Genomic DNA, 20,072 nt, shown 5'->3' on the forward strand with positions numbered 1-20,072 from the left:
AGTTTCACTCCTTTTGAGCCGATCTTTGACATTTTGTCACTTTGTTGATCAAACCTGCAATCAAGCACAACTTGTAAGCCTTTTGGGACTATTTTGTATGAATATTTGATCAAAGCATAAGCAAGAAGGAGTATAAAATGCGTCAAAATTCCTAGTTATCAACTCCCCCAAACTTAAGCTTTTGCTTGTCCTCAAGCAAACAAAATAAGACCCACCCCTTAAGGGAAAATCCAAGAAATTTTCAGCTGTCCTAAAGCAACCTCAGCTAGCATCAATTGGGACTAACAATTGCCCTCAATACGAATAAATCATTAACAATATTTACTCTTTGAAAAACCATGGATCAAGTGCGACACAAGAGCATCAAGAGTTGACTCAACACATCAAAGAACTCTTTCAATTACTTTGGTCATTGTGGAACCCAAACTCACACATCCTCAACTCTCCCTAAGCAATTCTCACCTTTAATATAATGGCACTCAGAACGAGGATAATGGGAATTCACTCATCTCTCTCCAGAAAAAGTCACAAGTCCGGCTCTAGGCACCATATGCTTGTCCCTTATGTGAGTATCCACTAATGTAAGCTTCATTCAACTCAAGATCATATAGGGAATTTGTGGAGACATTGTGAAGGATTTTGGTTCAGGGTAGGAAATGTTTTGGTCTAAGTAGGTTCCATCTTCCCTTAAGCACTTCTTTTGATTTATTTGGCATCCATTCACTTGACTCTTTGAGTCATTTTCACTTCTTTCTAAGGGGTTAGAGAGACATACTGTCACTCTTTCTTAGGCATTTCACACATTTTCTCCTTTTTCAAGTTTCCACACCTTTTATTCTTTGCTTTTCTTTGAATCCCTTTTTATTTTTTTTCATATTGAACTTTCTTTTTGTCTTTTTGCTTTTCTTTCTTTTTCATTGCCTTTCCTTTTTTTCATTTTTGTGCCTTTTTACCACTTTGTTGCAATCCTCGTCACTCCCCCCAAACTTATACTTTTGCCATGTGCTAAAGGAAAGATTGGGTGCCAAGAGAGGGAATCTTTTAGAACGGGTATAGGCTTGTATCATGGTTCTTGAAAGAAAAAGGTTTAAGGCTCAAAAGGGTTAACTAGGGATCTTATCATTGGTAGGCTATGGAATTGTTCAAACTATCATTTAGTTCAAGGAGAGCCTGTAATCATGTCTCAAGTCAAAATTCACCTAGGATTTCGCCTCAACAAACATTCAGGGCAAGTTCTAGACCAATGGCTCGGGACTTGGACTTGCAATTCAATTACTCACCACACAAGTTAAGGGATTGCTAAAGACATAGAGTTGGGGGCCCACAACGACCTTAGATACAATTTGAGCACACAATGGTCCCAAAACACACTTGATGATTATCGGCCAACACAAGAGTCTCAAGGTCACGACTTTCACCATCCCAAACACGACAATTTGTTTTTGACCATAAGATCAAAGGCAAATGTGCTAGGCCCAAGTGAAGCTTTGCTTGAGGCACCCTTAACTATTAACTACCAAAAACAAAAAGAAAAGCGGACTCAAACACATGAGAAGGTTGTCACGCCATCTATCATTGGGAAGAGCCACCTGGTTCACACAACACTCCACATTTGGAAATAACCGTGGCATTAAGAAAACCAAAGGCTTATTGCAAATTTCAAAACAAGAAGCTACGAATCACAACTAAGAAGCTAAAAACGAAAAATTTGCGGAAGTAAATGAATATATACAAGAGGGGATTTGTTGAATATATAATAGATGGGATGAATATCTACAATGTAACATAACTATATATACGGACCAAAAGTAAAATAAAAGTGCGAGAATTGTAGCAAAATATATACAGACCAAAGATGAAAAATCAAGAAAGCATAAAAAGTATCCAAAAATATATACAGTCATCCGAATGAGTCATGAAGCAAAAAGTAGGGCCTACCCCCTCAAATGAAAGTTGGCATTGTCCCCAATGCCAACTAATCAAAATAAAGCACCAAAAAGATGATAAAGAAGTATATAGAAACTCCTTATTGCCTGTCTGTCTGCGTAGGCTCCTGAGTGGTCACAGGGTCCTCACTGTGCTCGGGAACCTCAGACTGGTTCCCTGCGGCCTGCTGCTCTGCTGCTGGGACCTGGGCCTGGACCTGGACAGGCTCCTGAGATACATCCGGTGGCTGACTGGAGGAAGCCTCCGTAGGGTCGGCCAACAAGATGACTACATCTGGGTTTTCTCTAGGAATCATCCTCCTGCTCTCGGGAGGCCTCTGAGACTGCTCCGGCTGTGGATGAACTGCTGGTGCTGGGTCCTGGAGCAATAAGTCTAAAGGCAGGTGATTTGCCTTCATCCTGTCAACGTCCGCTCTCAACTCCTTCACGGACTCCTTGGAGTCCCGTGTCTTCCTTAGCTTCTTGTGCTCCCTAGCAAGCTCCTTGATCTGTGTGAATCAACTACCTCAGTAAGCTTCTTCTGGTTGTCGAGGATTTTCTTCTGATTGTCTAACATCTCCTTAAGAGCATCCTCTATGGACTGTGGAACCTGTGGAGCTGGAGGAGCCGACTGAGCCTCAACAGTGGTGGTCAAAATGGACAACTTGGATGAGGCAGTCTACATCCAGTTATTGATACTCATAAGTTCCTGGCTCAATCGATGGGCAGTAATGGGATGGGCCCGGGAAGATGGAATCTCCGGGCCTGCTGAGGTAGATGGGCCAGCAGGAATGGCTGTGGATGAGAATGGACCGGGAGGGACATCTGTAGAAGTGGAGGTAGGCATAGCAGGAGCCACTACCACAACTGGCTCTTCAGACTGGCTAATTATAGTAGTAGCTGTACCCTTGAAGGTCTTACTCTTGGGGTTATCATCCCCCTGCATGCTATACCAAGAGAAAGGGGCCTTCGCTTTGACTGTGACATCGAAGGACCTTTTGTCCACCTTCAAGTCCCGGAAGTACATAGTGAGGGTGCCGGGGAAAGGATAGTTCCGGTCATGCTCCGCATCCACTATAGAAATAATTCTGGACATCACATTACCCACGTTGAAGGGGTACACTGCCATGATAGAAGCAACCAACACAGCCGGGGAAAGAGGAAGGGTGTTGTCATGTGTCGTGGGGTCCAACCTACTACATACAAAAGTCTCCCACCCCCGTGCCTCAAAGTTTAAACTCCGTCTCAGAATTTTGACTCCAGCAGTCAACCAGTCAGGGGTGGTACCTGGGATTGCCAGGTATTGTGCCAACCATGGACGGACCTCCTCACCCATTTCCAACTTCGCCATGTATAAGGTCTTGGCCTCCTCATTGAAGCCAAGGTATTCATTGAGGTACTTCCCTTCAAATAACACTTTCATATTCCGAACCTTGGTCACTTTGGAGCCCTTTTTGATATGGGCTACATTGCAATAAAACTCATTGAACATGTGTTCATTGGCATCCACACACTCTTCTAGAAAATGTTCCCAGCCCACTCTAGTCCTAAAGTGTCTCTGCACGTTGGGGTTGTGGGGTAATAGGTCTCTATCAATGATGCTCCTCTTCGGAATCAACTTTCTCACCGGCCACCACTCCCGAAATTTGTGGTACGCCACCTCACTCACGAATCTATCTCGCCAAACCTCCGGCTTCCTAGTTCTATCAACACTCCCAACCCTTGGTTCCTCCTCCGCACCTATGCACCCTCTCCAGATAATGAAGCTGTAGGAGAGGTGAAGTATTCCCCACTACCTGTTGCTGAGCCCTCAGACGACTCAGAAATGACATTAGTTGGTGCTTGGGTAGTGGGTGATGGTGGAGGAGTGTCTCGTAGTCTAAACCTCTCCGTCCAGTCTTTGACATATTCTGGCACGGAGTCCGAAGAAATGTCCCTTGATGGTTCATACTCACTCCCCGAGGAATGGGAGGCAGCTCTATCAGCAGCTTTTATTAGTTTTCTGGTCCTTTTTATGTTTTCCCGAGCTTGGGGAGTGAGTTTTATCATCTTCTTTTTCCCTCCCCGGGAGGATTCTCCTCTTCCTGTTTGTTTACCACGTTGTCTCACCATTGTCTGCAAAAACAGTTCAATCCGCTTGTTAGTATCAATGTAATCAGTTAAGAACAATGTTTTAGAAGCAGTAAAGAAGAGTTGCAGACAAGTTGCAGAAGTTGCCCAGTGCGGACCGCACAAAATCAAACGCAGCCGCACTGGGGTCACCGCGGACTGCACAAAACCAACCGCGGTCCGCACAGAGGTGGGGTTCAGACTACCCACTCTCTGTATCTAGGCAGTGCGGACCGCACAAAATCGACCGCGGCCGCACTGCCTGAGGTTCAACAAACAGGAGGGTACCAACGCGGTCCGCACAAAATGGTAGTGCGGACCGCACTGGGCCACCGCGGACCGCACATAAACGACCGCGGTCCGCACTGAGTGCCCAGTTGTGGCACTAAATTAGGGTTCATGAAATTTTTCTTTTAAGTCCAATTTTTGCACCTAATAAGTGTTGCTAAGTGATTACCCAGTCCATTAAGATAACTAATTCCACATGACTCAAAATTTAAACTAACCTAACTAAATAACTAAGAAAGTACGAGAGGAAGAAGAAATAGAAGGTAAGAAAAATAAAAATTAAAGGAAAATTGACAAAATTAAACAATAAAAGAGCAATTATGGTACCAGATGTGAGATGTAAAGGAAGATAACAAGTCCAAGCAAGTAGATTAGCAAAGAGGTAGATGAACAGTGATTTTAGGCTCTGAGAGTTCAAGTGCGAAAAGAGTAAAAGGAGGCCTTCAAGCCCTATTTATAGAAAAAGGACTGGGGCCCATTCTCACCTACCAGTGCGGACCGCACAAAATGGACCGTGGTCCGCACTGGGCTGTTTTGTTCCAGTTCAGCTTAGTAACCCACTGCAGTCCGCACAAAATGGACCGCGGACCGCACAAAATCAACCGTGGTAGCGGTGGCAAACTTCAGAGAGCCCTCTCATCACCCTTTACCAGTGTGGTCCGCACAAAATGGTAGTGCGGCCGCACTGGAAACTTCAGAGACCTGTGCATTTTTTCAATTATGTCCTGCACTGCATCAACTCAATCCTGTAACATCTCACAACCAGTTAGCCCAAAAATCAATCCTACACTACAATGAAAATCAAATAAAAACAAGAAGAAAAACACATGGGTTGCCTCCCAAGAAGCGCCTGATTTAACGTCGCGGCACGACGCATGTTACCATCCAATCATTTGAAATGAACAACAGCCACCACATGGCTATCATCAAACTTCCCCAAATAGTGCTTGACCCTATGCCCATTCACTCTAAAAACTTCCCCACTTTTGTTCTTCAAATCAAGAGCACCAAACGGGGTCACACACACTACTTCAAATGGTCCGCTCCACTTTGACTTCAGCTTTCCCGGGAACAACCTTAGTCGAGAATTGAATAAGAGCACCAAATCTCCCACCTTGAACTCCTTGCCCCGAGTATATTTGTCATGAAGGTATTTCATTTTATCCTTATACAGGGACGAACTAGAGTAGGCATGGAACCTAAATTCATCAAGCTCATTGAGTTGCTCCACCCGAAGATTAGCAGCTATATCCCAATCAAGATTCAACTTCTTCAAGGCCCACATGGCCTTATGCTCCAACTCCACTGGTAGATGACATGCTTTCCCAAACACCAACCGGTACGGCGACATACCAATTGGAGTCTTGTAAGCGGTCCGATAAGCCCATAGAGCATCATCCAACTTTTTAGACCAATCGGTCCTATTGGCATTGACGGTTTTGGACAAAATGCTCTTGATCTCCCTGTTAGACACTTCAACCTGGCCACTTGCTTGAGGATGATAAGGCGTAGACACTTTGTGGTTGACACCATACTTGGAAAGCAAGGCATCAAAAGCTCTATTACAAAAATGCGATCCTCCATCACTAATAATTGCCCGAGGCGTGCCAAACCTTGTGAAAATGCTCTTCTTTAGAAATGCCACCACACTCCTAGCTTCATTGTTGGGCAAGGCCACAGCCTCAACCCATTTTGAGACATAATCAACCGCTACAAGAATGTAAGTGTTTCCACACGAGCTTACAAAAGGGCCCATAAAATCGATACCCCATACATCAAAGATATCAACTTCAAGAATGGTGCTTAGAGGCATCTCACCTTTCCTGGAAATACCGCCCGCTCGTTGACATTGATCACACCTTTTGACTAGATCACTTGCATCTTTGAACAAGGTTGGCCAATAAAAACCACAACTCAGAACTTTCGAAGCCGTCCTCGCCCCTCCATGATGGCCACCATAGGGGGAGGAATGACAAGCCTCTAGGATGCTAAATTGCTCCTCCTCAGGTACACACCTCCGGATTACTCCGTCGGTGCAAATCTTGAACAAGTATGGCTCGTCCCAATAGAAGTCCAGACTATCCCGCTTGAGCTTCCTCCTTTGGTTAGAAGAGAGCTCACACAGGATGATGCCAGTCACAATGAGATTAGCTATGTCCGCAAACCATGGCATATCACTCATTGAGACAGAAAGTAGTTGCTCATCGGGGAATGTGTCATTGATCTCTAGGCCATCACATGGCCTTCCTTCCTCCTCCAAGAAGGACAAATGATCCGCCACTTGGTTTTCACTACCTTTCCGGTCCACTATCTCCAAATCAAACTCTTAAAGTAATAAGACCCATCGCATCTGTCTAGCTTTGGAGTCTTTCTTTGTCATCAAATATCTAAGAGCTGCATGATCGGTGTGCACTATGACTTTGGCTCCCATAAGATATGGCCGAAATTTTTCCATGGCGAACACAATAGCCAACGATTCCTTCTCAGTCACCATGTAGTTCCTTTGAGCCTCGTTCATAGTCTTGCTCGCATAGTACACTGGATGAAACATTTTGTTCACTCTTTGACCCAAAACTGCCCCAACCGCAACATCACTCGCGTCGCACATGAGCTCGAAAGGAAAGCTCCAATTGGGTGCGGTAATGATTGGGGTGGTTGTCAACTTATGCTTGAGAAGTTCAAAGGCTTGCATACATCTCTGATCAAACACAAACTTTGTATCCTTTTCTAGCAACTTGCAAAGAGGATTCACTACCTTCGAAAAGTCCTTGATAAATCGCCGGTAGAACCCCGCATGCCCAAGAAAACTGCTCACCCCCTTGACAGAAGTGGGGGGAGGAAGCCTTGAAATCACCTCTATCTTGGCTTCGTCAACTTCAATCCCATGCTTTGAAATTTTATGGCCCAACACTATGCCCTCCTCAACCATGAAGTGGCATTTTTCCCAATTGAGTACGAGATTGGTGTCTTCACACCGGGCCAAAACTCTATTTAAATTGTGCAAACACTCTTCAAATGAATCACCAACCACACTGAAGTCGTCCATGAACACCTCTAATATATCTTCCACCATATCGAAAAATGGCCATCATACACGTTAGAATGTTGCCGGTGCATTACACAACCCAAAGGGCATCCGAGAGAAAGCAAAGGTGCCATATGGACAAGTAAAGGTTGTCTTCTCCTGATCCTCGGGAGCTATCAAAATTTGATTGTACCCTGAATAACCATCCAAGAAACAATAGAAGGCACGCCCAGCAAGGCGATCAAGCATCTGGTCCAGGAAAGGCAATGGGAAGTGATCCTTGCGGGTCACCTTGTTCAGCTTGCGGTAGTCCATGCATACCCTCCATCCGGTCATTGTCCGGGTTGGAATAAGTTCATTATTAGCATTGGTCACCACGGTCATACCACCCTTCTTCGGCACACATTGCACCGGAAAAGTCCATGAGCCGTCAGAGATAGGATACACCACGCCGGCATCTAACCACTTGATCACCTCTTTTTTCACCACTTCTTGCATTGCCTCATTGAGCCTCCTTTGATGTTCCAAGGAGGGTTTTGCATCATCTTCCAGAATAATATTGTGCATACAGAAAGCCGGGCTTATTCCCCGAATATCAGCTAGAGTCCATCCAATTGCCTTTTTCCGCTTTTTGAGCACCGGTAATGTGGCATCAACCTGCATGTTAGTAAGACAAGAGGAAAGAATAACTGGTAAAGTTGAATTAGAGCGCAAGAATTCATACCTGAGGTGTGGAGGTAATGGCTTCAACTCCAACACCGGGGGTTCCTCAATTGAAAGCTTTGTTGGAGGCGTCTTTCTATTTTCAAGATCCAAAGAAAGTTTCCTGGGCTCATAAGAATAAGAGCCCATTCCATGTAAAGCATTCACGCACTCCACTCGGCCCGCATCATCATTGACATCCAAATTCAACAACACGGCCTCCAAAGGGTCCTCAACATTGATCATTGCACTGGTATCATCAATTATCACAGCCACGACTAAATCCACAAATGAGCACACTTCGGTTCAATTGGGCTGCTTCATTGACTTGCACATATGAAAGACCACCTTTTCATCACCCACCCTGAAAGTGAGTTATCCTGCTTCCACATCAACTAGAGCCTTCCCTGTAGCAAGGAAAGGTCTCCCTAATATGATCGGGACCTCATAATCTACCTCACAATCCAATATCACAAAATCAGCTGGCAAGATGAATTTGTCCACCCGGACGAGCACATCATCAACAATACCCAAGGGTCACTTCATAGATCGGTCTGCCATTTGCAATCGCATGGAAGTTGGCCTCGGAGGCCCAATACCCAAAGTCTTGAAAACTGAGAAGGGCATCAAATTGATACTAGCCCCTAGGTCATACAAAGCTTTAGCAAAGTCTGCACTCCTAATAGTGCAAGGGATTGTGAAAGCACCGGGGTCCTCCAACTTCGGAGCCATTGAATGCACTATAGCACTAACTTGGTGGGTCATCTTGATAGTCTCGCAGTCCATGGATCTTTTCTTTGTAACCAAATGTTTCATGAATTTGGCATAGCCAGGCATTTTCTCCAAAGCCTCTACCAAAGGCACATTGATAGATAGGCTCTTCATCATATCAATGAACTTTTTGAACTGATTTTCATTTTTCTGCTTGGCTAGACTCTGAGGATAAGGGGGAGGTGGCCTAGGCAAGGGTGCCTTGGCTTTTGGCACAACCGGCTCCGGCATGTCAATTACATGCTCCCTAGACGGGTTCACGGCATCTTGAATTTCCACCTCGGCCTCATTAATGTCAATCCTCACTTCATTGTTCACATTATCATCAACCACATCTTCAACTACCAATAGAACTTCATTTTCTTGCAACTCAACATCATCATCCACAACTTGCTTTTGCTTAGAGGCATTCACATCACTGCCTCTCCCACTTCTTGTTGTAACCGCCATAACATGGTTGTTCCCACCCTTTGGGTTCACTACCGTATCACTTGGTAGAGTACCTTTCGGGCGAGTATTCAATGATTGAGAGATTTGGCCTATTTGCACCTCCAAGTTTCTGATAGAGGTATTGTGGGAAGACAACTGTGCATTCGAATCCGCATTCTTCTTCATCATTTGTTCGAACATCATTTCAATTCTACCCATATCATTGTTGGAAGAACTAGCACCTTGAGAAGGGAAAGGGGGTGGATTGTTCGGTTGTTGGTACATTGGGGGCCTTTGAAAGCCTTGCCCCCGGTTTCCTTGGTTCCCATTGTTCCATCCACCTTGATTGTTATTGTTGCCCCAATTGTTGTTATTACCATTCCAATTCCCTTGGTTGCCTTGATGGTTGTTCTGATTTCCCCAGTTGTTATTTTGGTTGTTCCCCCAATTACCACTGTTTTGTTGTTGATTGCCCCAATTGCCTTGAGGTCTCCACTATTGTTGGTTTGAAGAGTTGCCCCGTTGGCCTTGATAGTTATTCACATATTGAACCTCTTCGATTTGTTCATCATAGCCATCATTTTGAAACCCATCACAATCATCATCAAATTTCTCAGAATTTCCTTGGTTTTGTTGCCTTCTCTTGTTGACAAGCATATTAACACCCTCCATGGCATTCACTTGGCGAGGATTTTGGACTTGTTGCAATTGTGCCTTAGCCAATTGGTTCATAGTAGTTGTCAACTCCGCTATAGCTTGCCCATGGTCATGTAATTCCTTATGCAAATGAATAACCGTAGGGTCACCTTGAGGAACATTGGCTCTACTTTGCCATGCGGAGGATGTATCCGCCATCTCATCAAGAATGGCACAAGCTTCATCATACGTCAATTTTTCATAAAATTACCCCCAACAAGTTGATTCACTATGCATTGATTTGTAGTGTTGATGCCCCGGTAGAAAGTTTGTTGAAACATATTCTCCGTCATGTCATATTGGGGCATTCCTTCACCATCGTTCTATACCTCTCCCAAATCTCATGCAAAGGTTCCGTGGGCTCTTGCTTGAAGGCCAATATCTCATCTCGAAGTGCCGCCATGTGCCCGGGTGAGAAAAATTTAGCAATAACCTTATCCGCCAACTCATCCCAAGTAGTGATGGAATGGTTGGGGAGTCTCTCGAGCCAATCCAATGCTTTCCCCCGAAGTGAGAATGGGAAAAGCCTCAACCTAAGAGCATCCTCGGACACATTCGTCTGCTTTCTCCGCTAACATGTATCCACGAACCCTTTGAGATGTTTGTAGGCATTTTGATCCGCAGCGCCCATGAAATACCCACGCTGCTCAAGTAAGGTCAACATCACATTGGTTATCTGAAAATTGCCCGCTCGGATTCTAGGTGGGACAATAGCACTTGCATAACCTTGGTTCGGAAGCACTCGAGGAACCGCTCTTGGAGGTGGTGGAGGAGGGTCTGGAACATTGTCATTTGCATTGGCCTGGCGGCCTCTACGTTGCCCTTAAGGTACAAGAGGCACCTCTTCTTCTCCGATGTCATCTACCTCCTCCCCCACATTCACATTTCCAAGAGGGTCATTAGCATTTAAAGCCATTTTGGTACCTGAAGTATTGACACACACAACTTAGTAACAAGAAGGAAAGAAGAACAAAACGCAAACCTAACTAAGTAGATAGCCAAAACCGTTAGCTCCCCGGCAACGGCGCTAAAAAGTGATCGCTGCCAACTCCGCACTACTAATAAGTAGCAAGAGAAGGTCGCAATAGCTTTTACCCGATTTTGGGTCGGGATCGAATCCACAGAGAGCTAGAATTGGAATCGAGTATCTATCTAGTTTAGGATTGCGTATGTGTTCTTAATGACACATGGGATTTTCTTTATAATTCTACTTTTAACAAACTACAAATACTAAATTAAGCTAAGAGTTAAATATTGCAAGTTGTATCTAATGGTTTAAAGGGCACTAGGGTAGTGACTACCGCCTAGGTGGTCAATTGACGGGTACTTGAAACTAAGGCACGTTTGACATGTTTGGGGAGTATGTTATAACCATTTCACGACTTTACCCTCTCTACACCTCTCGGTGGTTCGAGTGATTTTGCCCAAATTGGCTTTCTCAAGACCAATTGGGTATGCAAATTTGCACAAGCAACTAGGGTTCAATTCGGGTATTACTCTCTCGAGGTTTAACCCTTTAATTGGGGCTATCAATCTCTTGAGTACGCCCCAATTCATTGTTGGACCAATTTCGGAGACTTAGGCTCTCTTTCTCAAGAAGAGCTCAAGTCAACTCAACACAAACTAGTGCTTGCAACCACTAATTCAGAAATTAACCATGAAATTGGCCCAAATAACAAACAGCCATAGTCAAATTAGCCCTAAAATACAAAACCCATCAATTACCCATACTAGGGTTGAGCCACAACCCTAGCTATGGGGTCTAGCTACTCATAGTTAAAGAAGAAAAGCAAGAAATAGAAGAAGATAAACACATATTAATTAATTGCTAAGCTAAATACAAAGATTCAATGACGGAAAGTAAGTAAAAATGCCCAAAATGTCCAAGAAAAATCGTCTCACGAGCGCAGCTTACGTATTACAATATCTGATACCCTAAAAATGGAAAAAGAATCTATTTATATTAAGCTGAAAAATCTTGACAAAAATGCCCCTGCGGGTTAGTGCGGACCGCACAAAATGGACCGCGGTCCGTACTGGGTTTGGTCTTCAGAATTGATCTCTCTGAACTTGGGCTCCGCAGACCGCACAGAATGGACCGCGGCCGCGGAGGCTTCTAGTGCGGTCCGCACAAAGTTGACCGCGGACCGCATAGGCTTCAAACTTGAAAAATCATCCTCTCTGAATCTTGGCACCGCGGACCGCAAAGAATGGACTGCGACCGCGTTGCCTTCAGTGCGGACCGCACAAAATGGTGTGCGGCCGCACTGCCTTAAAGCCTGAAATTCAACTCTCTGAATCTCCCAGTGCGGATCGCACAAAGTGGTGTGCGGCCGCACTGGGCCTGTTCTGCCTGAGCTTGCCTTGTCTTTGGCACTTGTGCAAGTTTCACTCCTTTTGAGCCGATCTTTGACATTTTGTCCCTTTTTTATCAAACCTGCAATCAAGCACAACTTGTAAGCCTTTTGGGACTATTTTGTATGAATATTTGATCAAAGCATAAGCAAGAAGGAGTATAAAATGCGTCAAAATCCCTAGTTATCACTGCTTGTCCACCTTTTCTCCATAGAGCTTTTGGGGAAAAGGTAGAGCAGGCATGTGCTTGCTAACATCATTAGATTTCCCCCTTCTTGAAGTTTCCTCCTTCTTCTTTTTCTCAGCTCCCTTCTTGCCTTTCTTCTTCTCAGTCTTTTTATCATCTTCAATTTTCAGCTCCTTCCCACTTTCTTTTTCAGGCGCAGCTTCTTTTTGACTTGGAGTGGCATCTTTCAATACTTGTCCGCTTCTCAAGGTCACAACATTTACTGTTTTCTTGGGATTCTTTTCAGTATCAGCTGGCAGAGTACCTGGATTCTCTCAGATTATATATTTGCAATTTGTCCCACTTGTCCCTCTAAGTTGCACAAACTTGTCCCAAGTTCTTTGATAGCTGCCCCATGGGAATCTAATCTCTCATTAGTCTTGAGAATGAATGACATCATCAAATCTTCTAACCCAGACTGAATTGGCTAATGAGGTTGAAACTGCAGCCTCGGCTGATTCACAAAACCAGGAGCTCCTTGAAATCTGGAGTTATTTTGTTGCCATGCATTTGCTGTACCCCCAGTGAACTCCATGAAAAACTGTGGTGCTTCTGACCTATTGCGATAAAGTTGTAATTACCCACAGTATTAACTTCCTCAGTTGAGGCTTGACACTCATGAGTAGGGTGTCCTCTTCCACATATGTCACATGCTGCATGAGGCTCATTATGTATTGAATCTAAGGTCAACTTCCTTATTTCTTTTGCCACGGCATCAAGCTGTACCTGCACAGATGTGTTAGCATCAACCTGGTGAACACCAGTTGATCTTCTTTTTCCAGCAATCTCTGAGGGCCACTGATTTGCATCTTCAGATAATTCATCAAGAATAATGACTATCTCCTCTAGAGTCTTCTTCATCAATGTACCTCCAGCTGCATTGCTCAATATTCTGTGTGAGGCCAGTGTCAAACCATCCCAAAAATCCTGGAGTTGCATCCTGAGTTCAATTTCGTTGTGTTGATACTTTCTGACTATCTCCATAAACTTCTCCCATGCTTCAAACACAGTTTCAGTCTCGTTTTGGCAGAAGTTATGGATTTCTCTTCTAAACTTACCCGTCTTAGCTGAGGAGAAATATTTAGCAAGAAATTTTCTGGTCATCTCCTCCCATGTTCTAATTGATCCCTGGGGCAAGCTTCGAAGCCAATGTTTTGCATCATCTTTGAGAGTGAAGGGGAATGCCCTTAGATAAACTACATCTTGTGACACACATTATATTGGGAGGTGTTCATAATCTCTCAAAGTCCTTCAGATGATTGTTTAGATCTTCGTTCATCTTTCCTCTGAAGACACAACTGTTTTGGAGGGTTTGGAGAACCCTTGCTTCAATTCAAAATTATTGGCTACAACTAGTAGGGGTCTCACACTTGATAAGCCTTGGTTGTAGATCGGTCTAGCATAATCACCAAGTGGTTTCCTTGGCCGGGAGCTATATTTCCGAACTGATCTGCACCATGGGCAGATTCTGAGCCATTCTTCGAGCCCTCTCTTCTTCATATGCAATTTTTGCATATCTTATAGCTGCTTCCTCAGCATCCCGAGCAGCTTTTTCTCTGAGTTAAGCTGCCACCCTTCCAGCCAAATCAACGTTATTATCATCTCCAGCCATATTTTCATTGGTTGAGGATTGCCCAACCTTCTCTATTTTCTCGGGGAGATTCCTTTCCTACCTCAACTGTCGTAGTTGTTTCTCAGTTTCTGGTTCATATTATTGCACTTCTTTCACAGAAGATTGAATCACGCACCAATCTAACCTGTAGCTTGCGCACAGTCAAAGAACAACAAGCGTAAAAAGAGAAAATAAAAAAAAAAGAAAAAATCCTTAATTAGCACTACAAACTATTTCAAACACTATTGATTGCCAATACCCGACAACGACGCTAAAATTTTACGATCTCTGAACACACACTTAAATATGCTCGCTAGTCGAATATAGTAAATTATAATATCATATCCACAGGGATTGGAGTTAAACAATTATTTTCGTAGTTTGTAGCTAGATTGATATTCAAGATGACCAAGAGTTGAGATTTATGCGATTTAAACTAAAATTAAATAAGAGTCTAAACTATTGGCTAATGACAATCGACGCAAGTATTAAGCAAAGGAAGTTATCAATTGGGAGAAGATAGGGTTGATAGGATAGGTGCAAGACAAATGTTAGGATTTAACTCAATTTAATTCACTTCTAATGTTCAAGTGAGTCTCTCAAATTCACTTGGTTATTAGTTCAATTGATTAGTATAACTTCTCTCTCGATTAAGTCTCAACATCACAAGATGAACCAATTTTTAGCATGTGAAGATATGCACAAATTCGTAGTGGATTAGTATTTGGCAGAACCTCTTTCAATTATCCTCCTAACTTAGTTTAATCAACAATTCGACTATCCTTTTTCGATTACTACGAAGAATTGATGAATTCAACCAACAAAACATAACGCAAGAATATCACAAGTTATGCCTCTCTCGATTACACAAGCTAGTGAAAATAGATGCAACGATTAAAATATTCAAAACTAGTCAATACATAAAAACTAGTGTTAATTATAAACAAACAAGTATCAAGACACCAAATCCATTAAACCTTAAAGAGAACTAATCCATGGATGGAGTAATTCATCATAATAATGTTTAAGTTAAAGGAAAACATAAACAATCCAAACCCTTGTCTTGAGTGAGGATTGAATGATGAAAACCTTGTGCTTTTGCTTCTCCACCTCCTCCTTAGTGTCCTTACGTATAAGATCTATCAAAAGTCCCAAAAATACCATTTTCCATGTATATATACCAAGTAGGGTCGGGCCCAAATGAAAACACCTTCTCCTACGCGAAATAGGACACTTTTGCATAGTTGGATGTGCGCGGCCGCGCACCTAGAAGTGTGCTCCCGCACTTGGCCGCACATTTTACACCCTATTCTGCCTCCAGTGTGTGACCAGTGCGCGGCCGCACACTTTGGTGGTGTTCTATTGGGAATTTAGGAATGTGTAAAACATGAAAGTTGTGTCCCTTTTAAATAGATTTCTAATGATATATCGTGGAGCCCAAACGGATTTCTGAGTGAAAAGTTATGTGCATTTTATTGGACAATATGCAGTATGCCTGCTCGATTCTTCGTTTCATTCTTAAAGTGCACTATCATCTGTTAATCCCCGAACACGATCCCGGCTTAATTCCTTGGGCTTTTACTCAGACTTCAAAGCTCCAGAATAACTCGAATTTATTTCATAACATCTACAAAGCTCGGAACCACTCCTACAAGGCATAAAACACACAAATTAATGCAAAACACTAGCGATTAAAGCTCCAACTCAATTAAAGTGCAGTAAATTAGAGTGCAATAAGCGACTAAAACAGAAGATATAGCCTACCATCAAATGGTTGAATGGATGTTGACATATGAGTAAGCGACTCCAGAACATAGTTTCGATGGTTTCGTTAGCTTCATTGGGTGATTTTTGACTTAGGAGCGTGTCCGGATTGTGATTTGGGGGTCCGTAGTGGAATTAGGCTTGAAATGGCAAAAGTTGGAAATTTGGAAGTTTGACCAAGAGTGGACTTTGTGGTTATAGGGCTCGGATTAGGGTTCCGGGAGTTGGAGTAGGTCCATGGTATCATTTGTCACTTGTGTGCAAAATTTAGGTTCAATTGGACGTGATTTGATAGGTTTCAACGTCGTTTGTAGAAGTTGAAATTTCTTAGCTTCAATAGGCTTTAATTGGGGCATGATTCGTATTTTTGATGTTGTTTGATGTGATTTGAGGGCTTGACTAAGTTTTTATCATATTTTAGGACTTGTTGGTATGTTCAGTTGAAGTCCCGGGGGACTCGGGTGATTTTCGGATGGTTAAAGGATAAATTTTTGGACTTACCAAAATTCTGGAATTTTTTCTGGTGCACTGATCTGGTTTCCTTATACGCAATCGTGTGAGAAGGTCTGCGGTCGCATAGGCTAGTTGGAGAAGCCATGATATTTGTTCAGTGCGACTGCCAGTTATGGTACGCGATCACGTAGGTTGGGGGAAACAGTGCATCGCGAACGCATGGGCTTGGCCGCGTTCGCGAAGAGGAAATGGTGCAGCAGTGGAGTTCATGCATTATTTTTTGCGGTCGCGTGAGGGAGAACGCGATCACGTAGGTCTGAGGAGGCATTGGTCCGCGGTCGCAGGAGTGGAGACGCGTTCGCATAGGCTTAATTCTAGGGCAGCTGAGTTGTGCTTCGCGATCGCGAGGCAGTTTCCACGATCGTGATTAAGGATCACTGGGCAGAACTTTAAATATTTCAAAATGAGGGTTTGAGTTCATAACACAAACCAATATTAAATTAAAAGACGTTTTAAGCTATTAATTAATAAAATTCCATAAATTGAGTCTAAATAACAAGTGCGGAAAATAACATAAGCCCGACATCGGGGTGTCACAAGTCACGAGCATCTACTAGGGACTGTCTGAATACAACTAAGACTATCACAGTCTGGAAATTACTAATATAATCTAAGGAAGATAAGAGGGAGAAGTGCAAGGCTGCGATCGCCATGCAGCTACCTTGCCGACTCCGGATATCCGCGATGGATGAAGAATCAACGGTCGCTATCACGACCCGCAACTCCTGGATCTCCACACAAGGTGCAGGGAGTAATGTGAGTACACCAACTCAGTAATTAATAAAAGTAAATAAAGACTGAGCAGTAAGAAACACATAAATCCATGTCATAACACCACAGTAAGTACAGTATGTCTCCAAAACAGTTTATAAATCAAATCATCTCGTTAAAATCCATTTTCAGTAAAAATCCTTTGAAAAATGTTTCTCTAACAGTTTCAACAGAGGTTCAATGAATTTTAGAGTAAAAATGATGAAAATCATAAATAGCATGTATCATAAACCGCCCCTCGGGCATAACACCACTCGTAATCAGCCCCTCGGGCACAACATGAATCAAGAACAGCCCCTCGGGCAACATCATAACACTCACTCAGGGTAACCGCGCTCACTGGGGATGTACAGACTCCGGAGGGGCCCCTACAGCCCAAGTGCTATTCTCGTGGCATAATAAATCAGGCCCTCGGCCTCTCATATATCCCATGATATCCTCACAACACAGGCCCTCGGCCTTACTCAGTCAGAAACCTCTCAAACCACTTGGCTAACACTAAAACGGGGTGCTCAGCCCAAAATATCATTTTATACATCAAAACGGAGTAAATAAGACTGAGTAGGGCTGTGCATAATTTGGTAAATACCGAATTACCGTACCGAAACCGAAAATTATGGTATTTGGTATTCGATATATTGGTATTCAGTTTAAGTTTTAAAAAATATTGGCATTAGGTATGGTATTTGGTATTTTAATATGAAATATCGATACCGTACCGAAATATATATTATATTACACAATACACATATTATTAATTATAACATAAATATAAAAATCTAAAATTTTACCTTCCTTTATTCTCTAAGTTCATCAATTAACTCTAATCAAGTAATAAGACATTTCTTGATCAAATTTATTCTTTTATGTATAGTTTTCTCTCATTGGTTGATATTTGCTAGTTTTTGGATAAAACTTTTGTCAACAAACGTTTTCAATTTTTTACTATTGAGTACTTTAATTAAGAATATTATAGTCTATGACTCTGTGCACTAGTTAGTATTCAAACCGAAGTTACCGAACCGAATAAACCGAAACCGAAAGGAGAAAAACCGAACCATACCGAATTTAATTAGGTACGGTATTGGTATAGCATTTTATGAAACCGAATACCGAAAATACCGAACCGAAATGTCTAAATACCATACCGTACCGACCGCCGAACACCCCTAAGACTGAGTTATGAAATCAGTAAAACATAACATGACTGAGTACAGATATTAAATCAAAACAGTGAGGAATAGTAGTAAAAAGCCCCTAAGGGTCCAAACAGCTTGGCACGAGGCCCAAATATGGCATTCATCCCCCAACATAGTAATACTTTCTAAAATACATAAGTATCAAATAGTTTCCAGTCAAACACGCAACTTAATAGTTGCTACGGGACGGACCAAGTCACGATCCCCAACAGTGCACGCCCTCACACTCGTCATCTAGCGTGTGTGTCACCTCAAAGTAGTGAAATGATGTGAAATCCGGGTTTCTTACCCTTAGGGCAAGCTTTACAGTCATTACTTACCTCAAACCGGACAAAACTCTAACTCGCAATGCCCTTGCCTCTCTACTCGGCCTCCAAATGCTCCAAATCTAACCAAAATCAGTATATTATCATCAATATAAGCTAAAGGAATGAATTCCACACGAAAATAATCAAAATAGACCAAAAATCCCAAATTTGACTCAAACCCGGCCCCCGGGCCCACGTCTCGGAGTCCAACAAAAATTATAAAACTAGAAACTCTTTTCACTCCCGAGTCTATACATATCAAAACCATCAAAATCGGACTTCAAATGGCTCCTCAAATCCCCAATCAAAGCTCTCTAAAACTCAAGCCCTAAACCTTCAACTTCACCCCAAATTCCCCATTAATTTCATGATTAGGTAGTGGAAAAATCATCACAAACACAAAATACAAAGCCCAAGTAGCTTACCTCACTGAATCCCCTCGATTCCCTCTTAAAATCACTGCTTGGAGCTCCAAAATCGTCCAAAAAATGGTGGAAGAATGACTGAAATTCGCGAAGGGGAACTTAAATACTTTCTGCCCAGAACTTCCGCATATGCGGTCCAAAACTCGCGCACCTGCGCAACCTCTTTTGCGGTCCACGCAACTGCACCTGCGGTTTCCACTTAAACGACCAGGACTGCATCTGAGCCCCAGTCACCGCACCTGCGATGCCGCAGATGCATCCAAATAACCGCATCTGCGATTCTTCTCCTGATGGCTAAAAGATGCACCTGCGATCTCCATATCGCATCTGCGACCTCGCACCTGCGGTCCCCAATCCGCAGGTGCGGAAATGACAGAAGTAGCAAAATCAGCAGCATCAACTCAAAGCCAAACTTTCCGTCAACCACCCAAATTCATCCCGAGGTCCTCGGGACCTCAACCAAACATACCAACAAGTCATATATCACCATTCAAACTTATTCCAACCTTCGGAACACTCAAAACAACGTCAAAACACCAAATCACCCTCGGATTCAAGCGTAAGGATTTCCAAACTTCCGAATTCCACAAACGATACCAAAACCTATCAAACCTCGCCCGAATGACCTGAAATTTTGCACACACGTCACAAATGACACAACGGACCTACTCCAATTTCCGGACTTCCATTTTGACCCTGATATCAAGATTTCCACTGCCGACTTGAAAATGCCAAATTTCCAATTTTGCCAATTCAAGCCTAAATCTGCCACAGACCTCCAAATTACATTTCGAACACGCTCCTAAGTCCAAAATCACCTAACAAAGCTATCCAAACCATCAGAATTCACATCCGAGACCTTCTACAGATAAGTCAACATCCGCTTGACTTTTCCAACTTAAGCTTCCGAATAAGAGACTAAGTGTCTCATTCCACTCCAAGACCACTCCAAAC

The 20,072-nt window shown here is 43.1% G+C and overlaps 1 protein-coding gene across 1 annotated transcript; it reads right to left on the minus strand.

The window, feature by feature from the left end:
- LOC109224178 lies at positions 12,487–13,630 on the minus strand. The gene is made up of 3 exons (XM_019388763.1): positions 12,995–13,630; positions 12,854–12,905; positions 12,487–12,791 (listed from the first exon to the last, which is right to left on the minus strand). Exons 1-3 carry the CDS (start codon positions 13,628–13,630, stop codon positions 12,487–12,489), a joined length of 993 nt encoding a protein of 330 aa, XP_019244308.1.

Source organism: Nicotiana attenuata, chromosome 3 (assembly GCF_001879085.1).
Source record: "Nicotiana attenuata strain UT chromosome 3, NIATTr2, whole genome shotgun sequence".
Lineage (NCBI taxonomy): Eukaryota > Viridiplantae > Streptophyta > Magnoliopsida > Solanales > Solanaceae > Nicotiana > Nicotiana attenuata.

Bases quoted from the DNA above. Each gene is read 5' to 3' on its own strand.
- LOC109224178 (XM_019388763.1), bottom strand. From the start codon at position 13,630: ATGACCAGAAAATTTCTTGCTAAATATTTCTCCTCAGCTAAGACGGGT. The intron at 12,906-12,994 runs GTTTTGTGAATC...TTCATTCTCAAG, and splicing joins CAGATTTCAAGGAGCTCCTG to ACTAATGAGAGATTAGATTC. The intron at 12,792-12,853 runs GTTTGTGCAACT...GAGAGAATCCAG, and splicing joins TATCAAAGAACTTGGGACAA to GTACTCTGCCAGCTGATACT.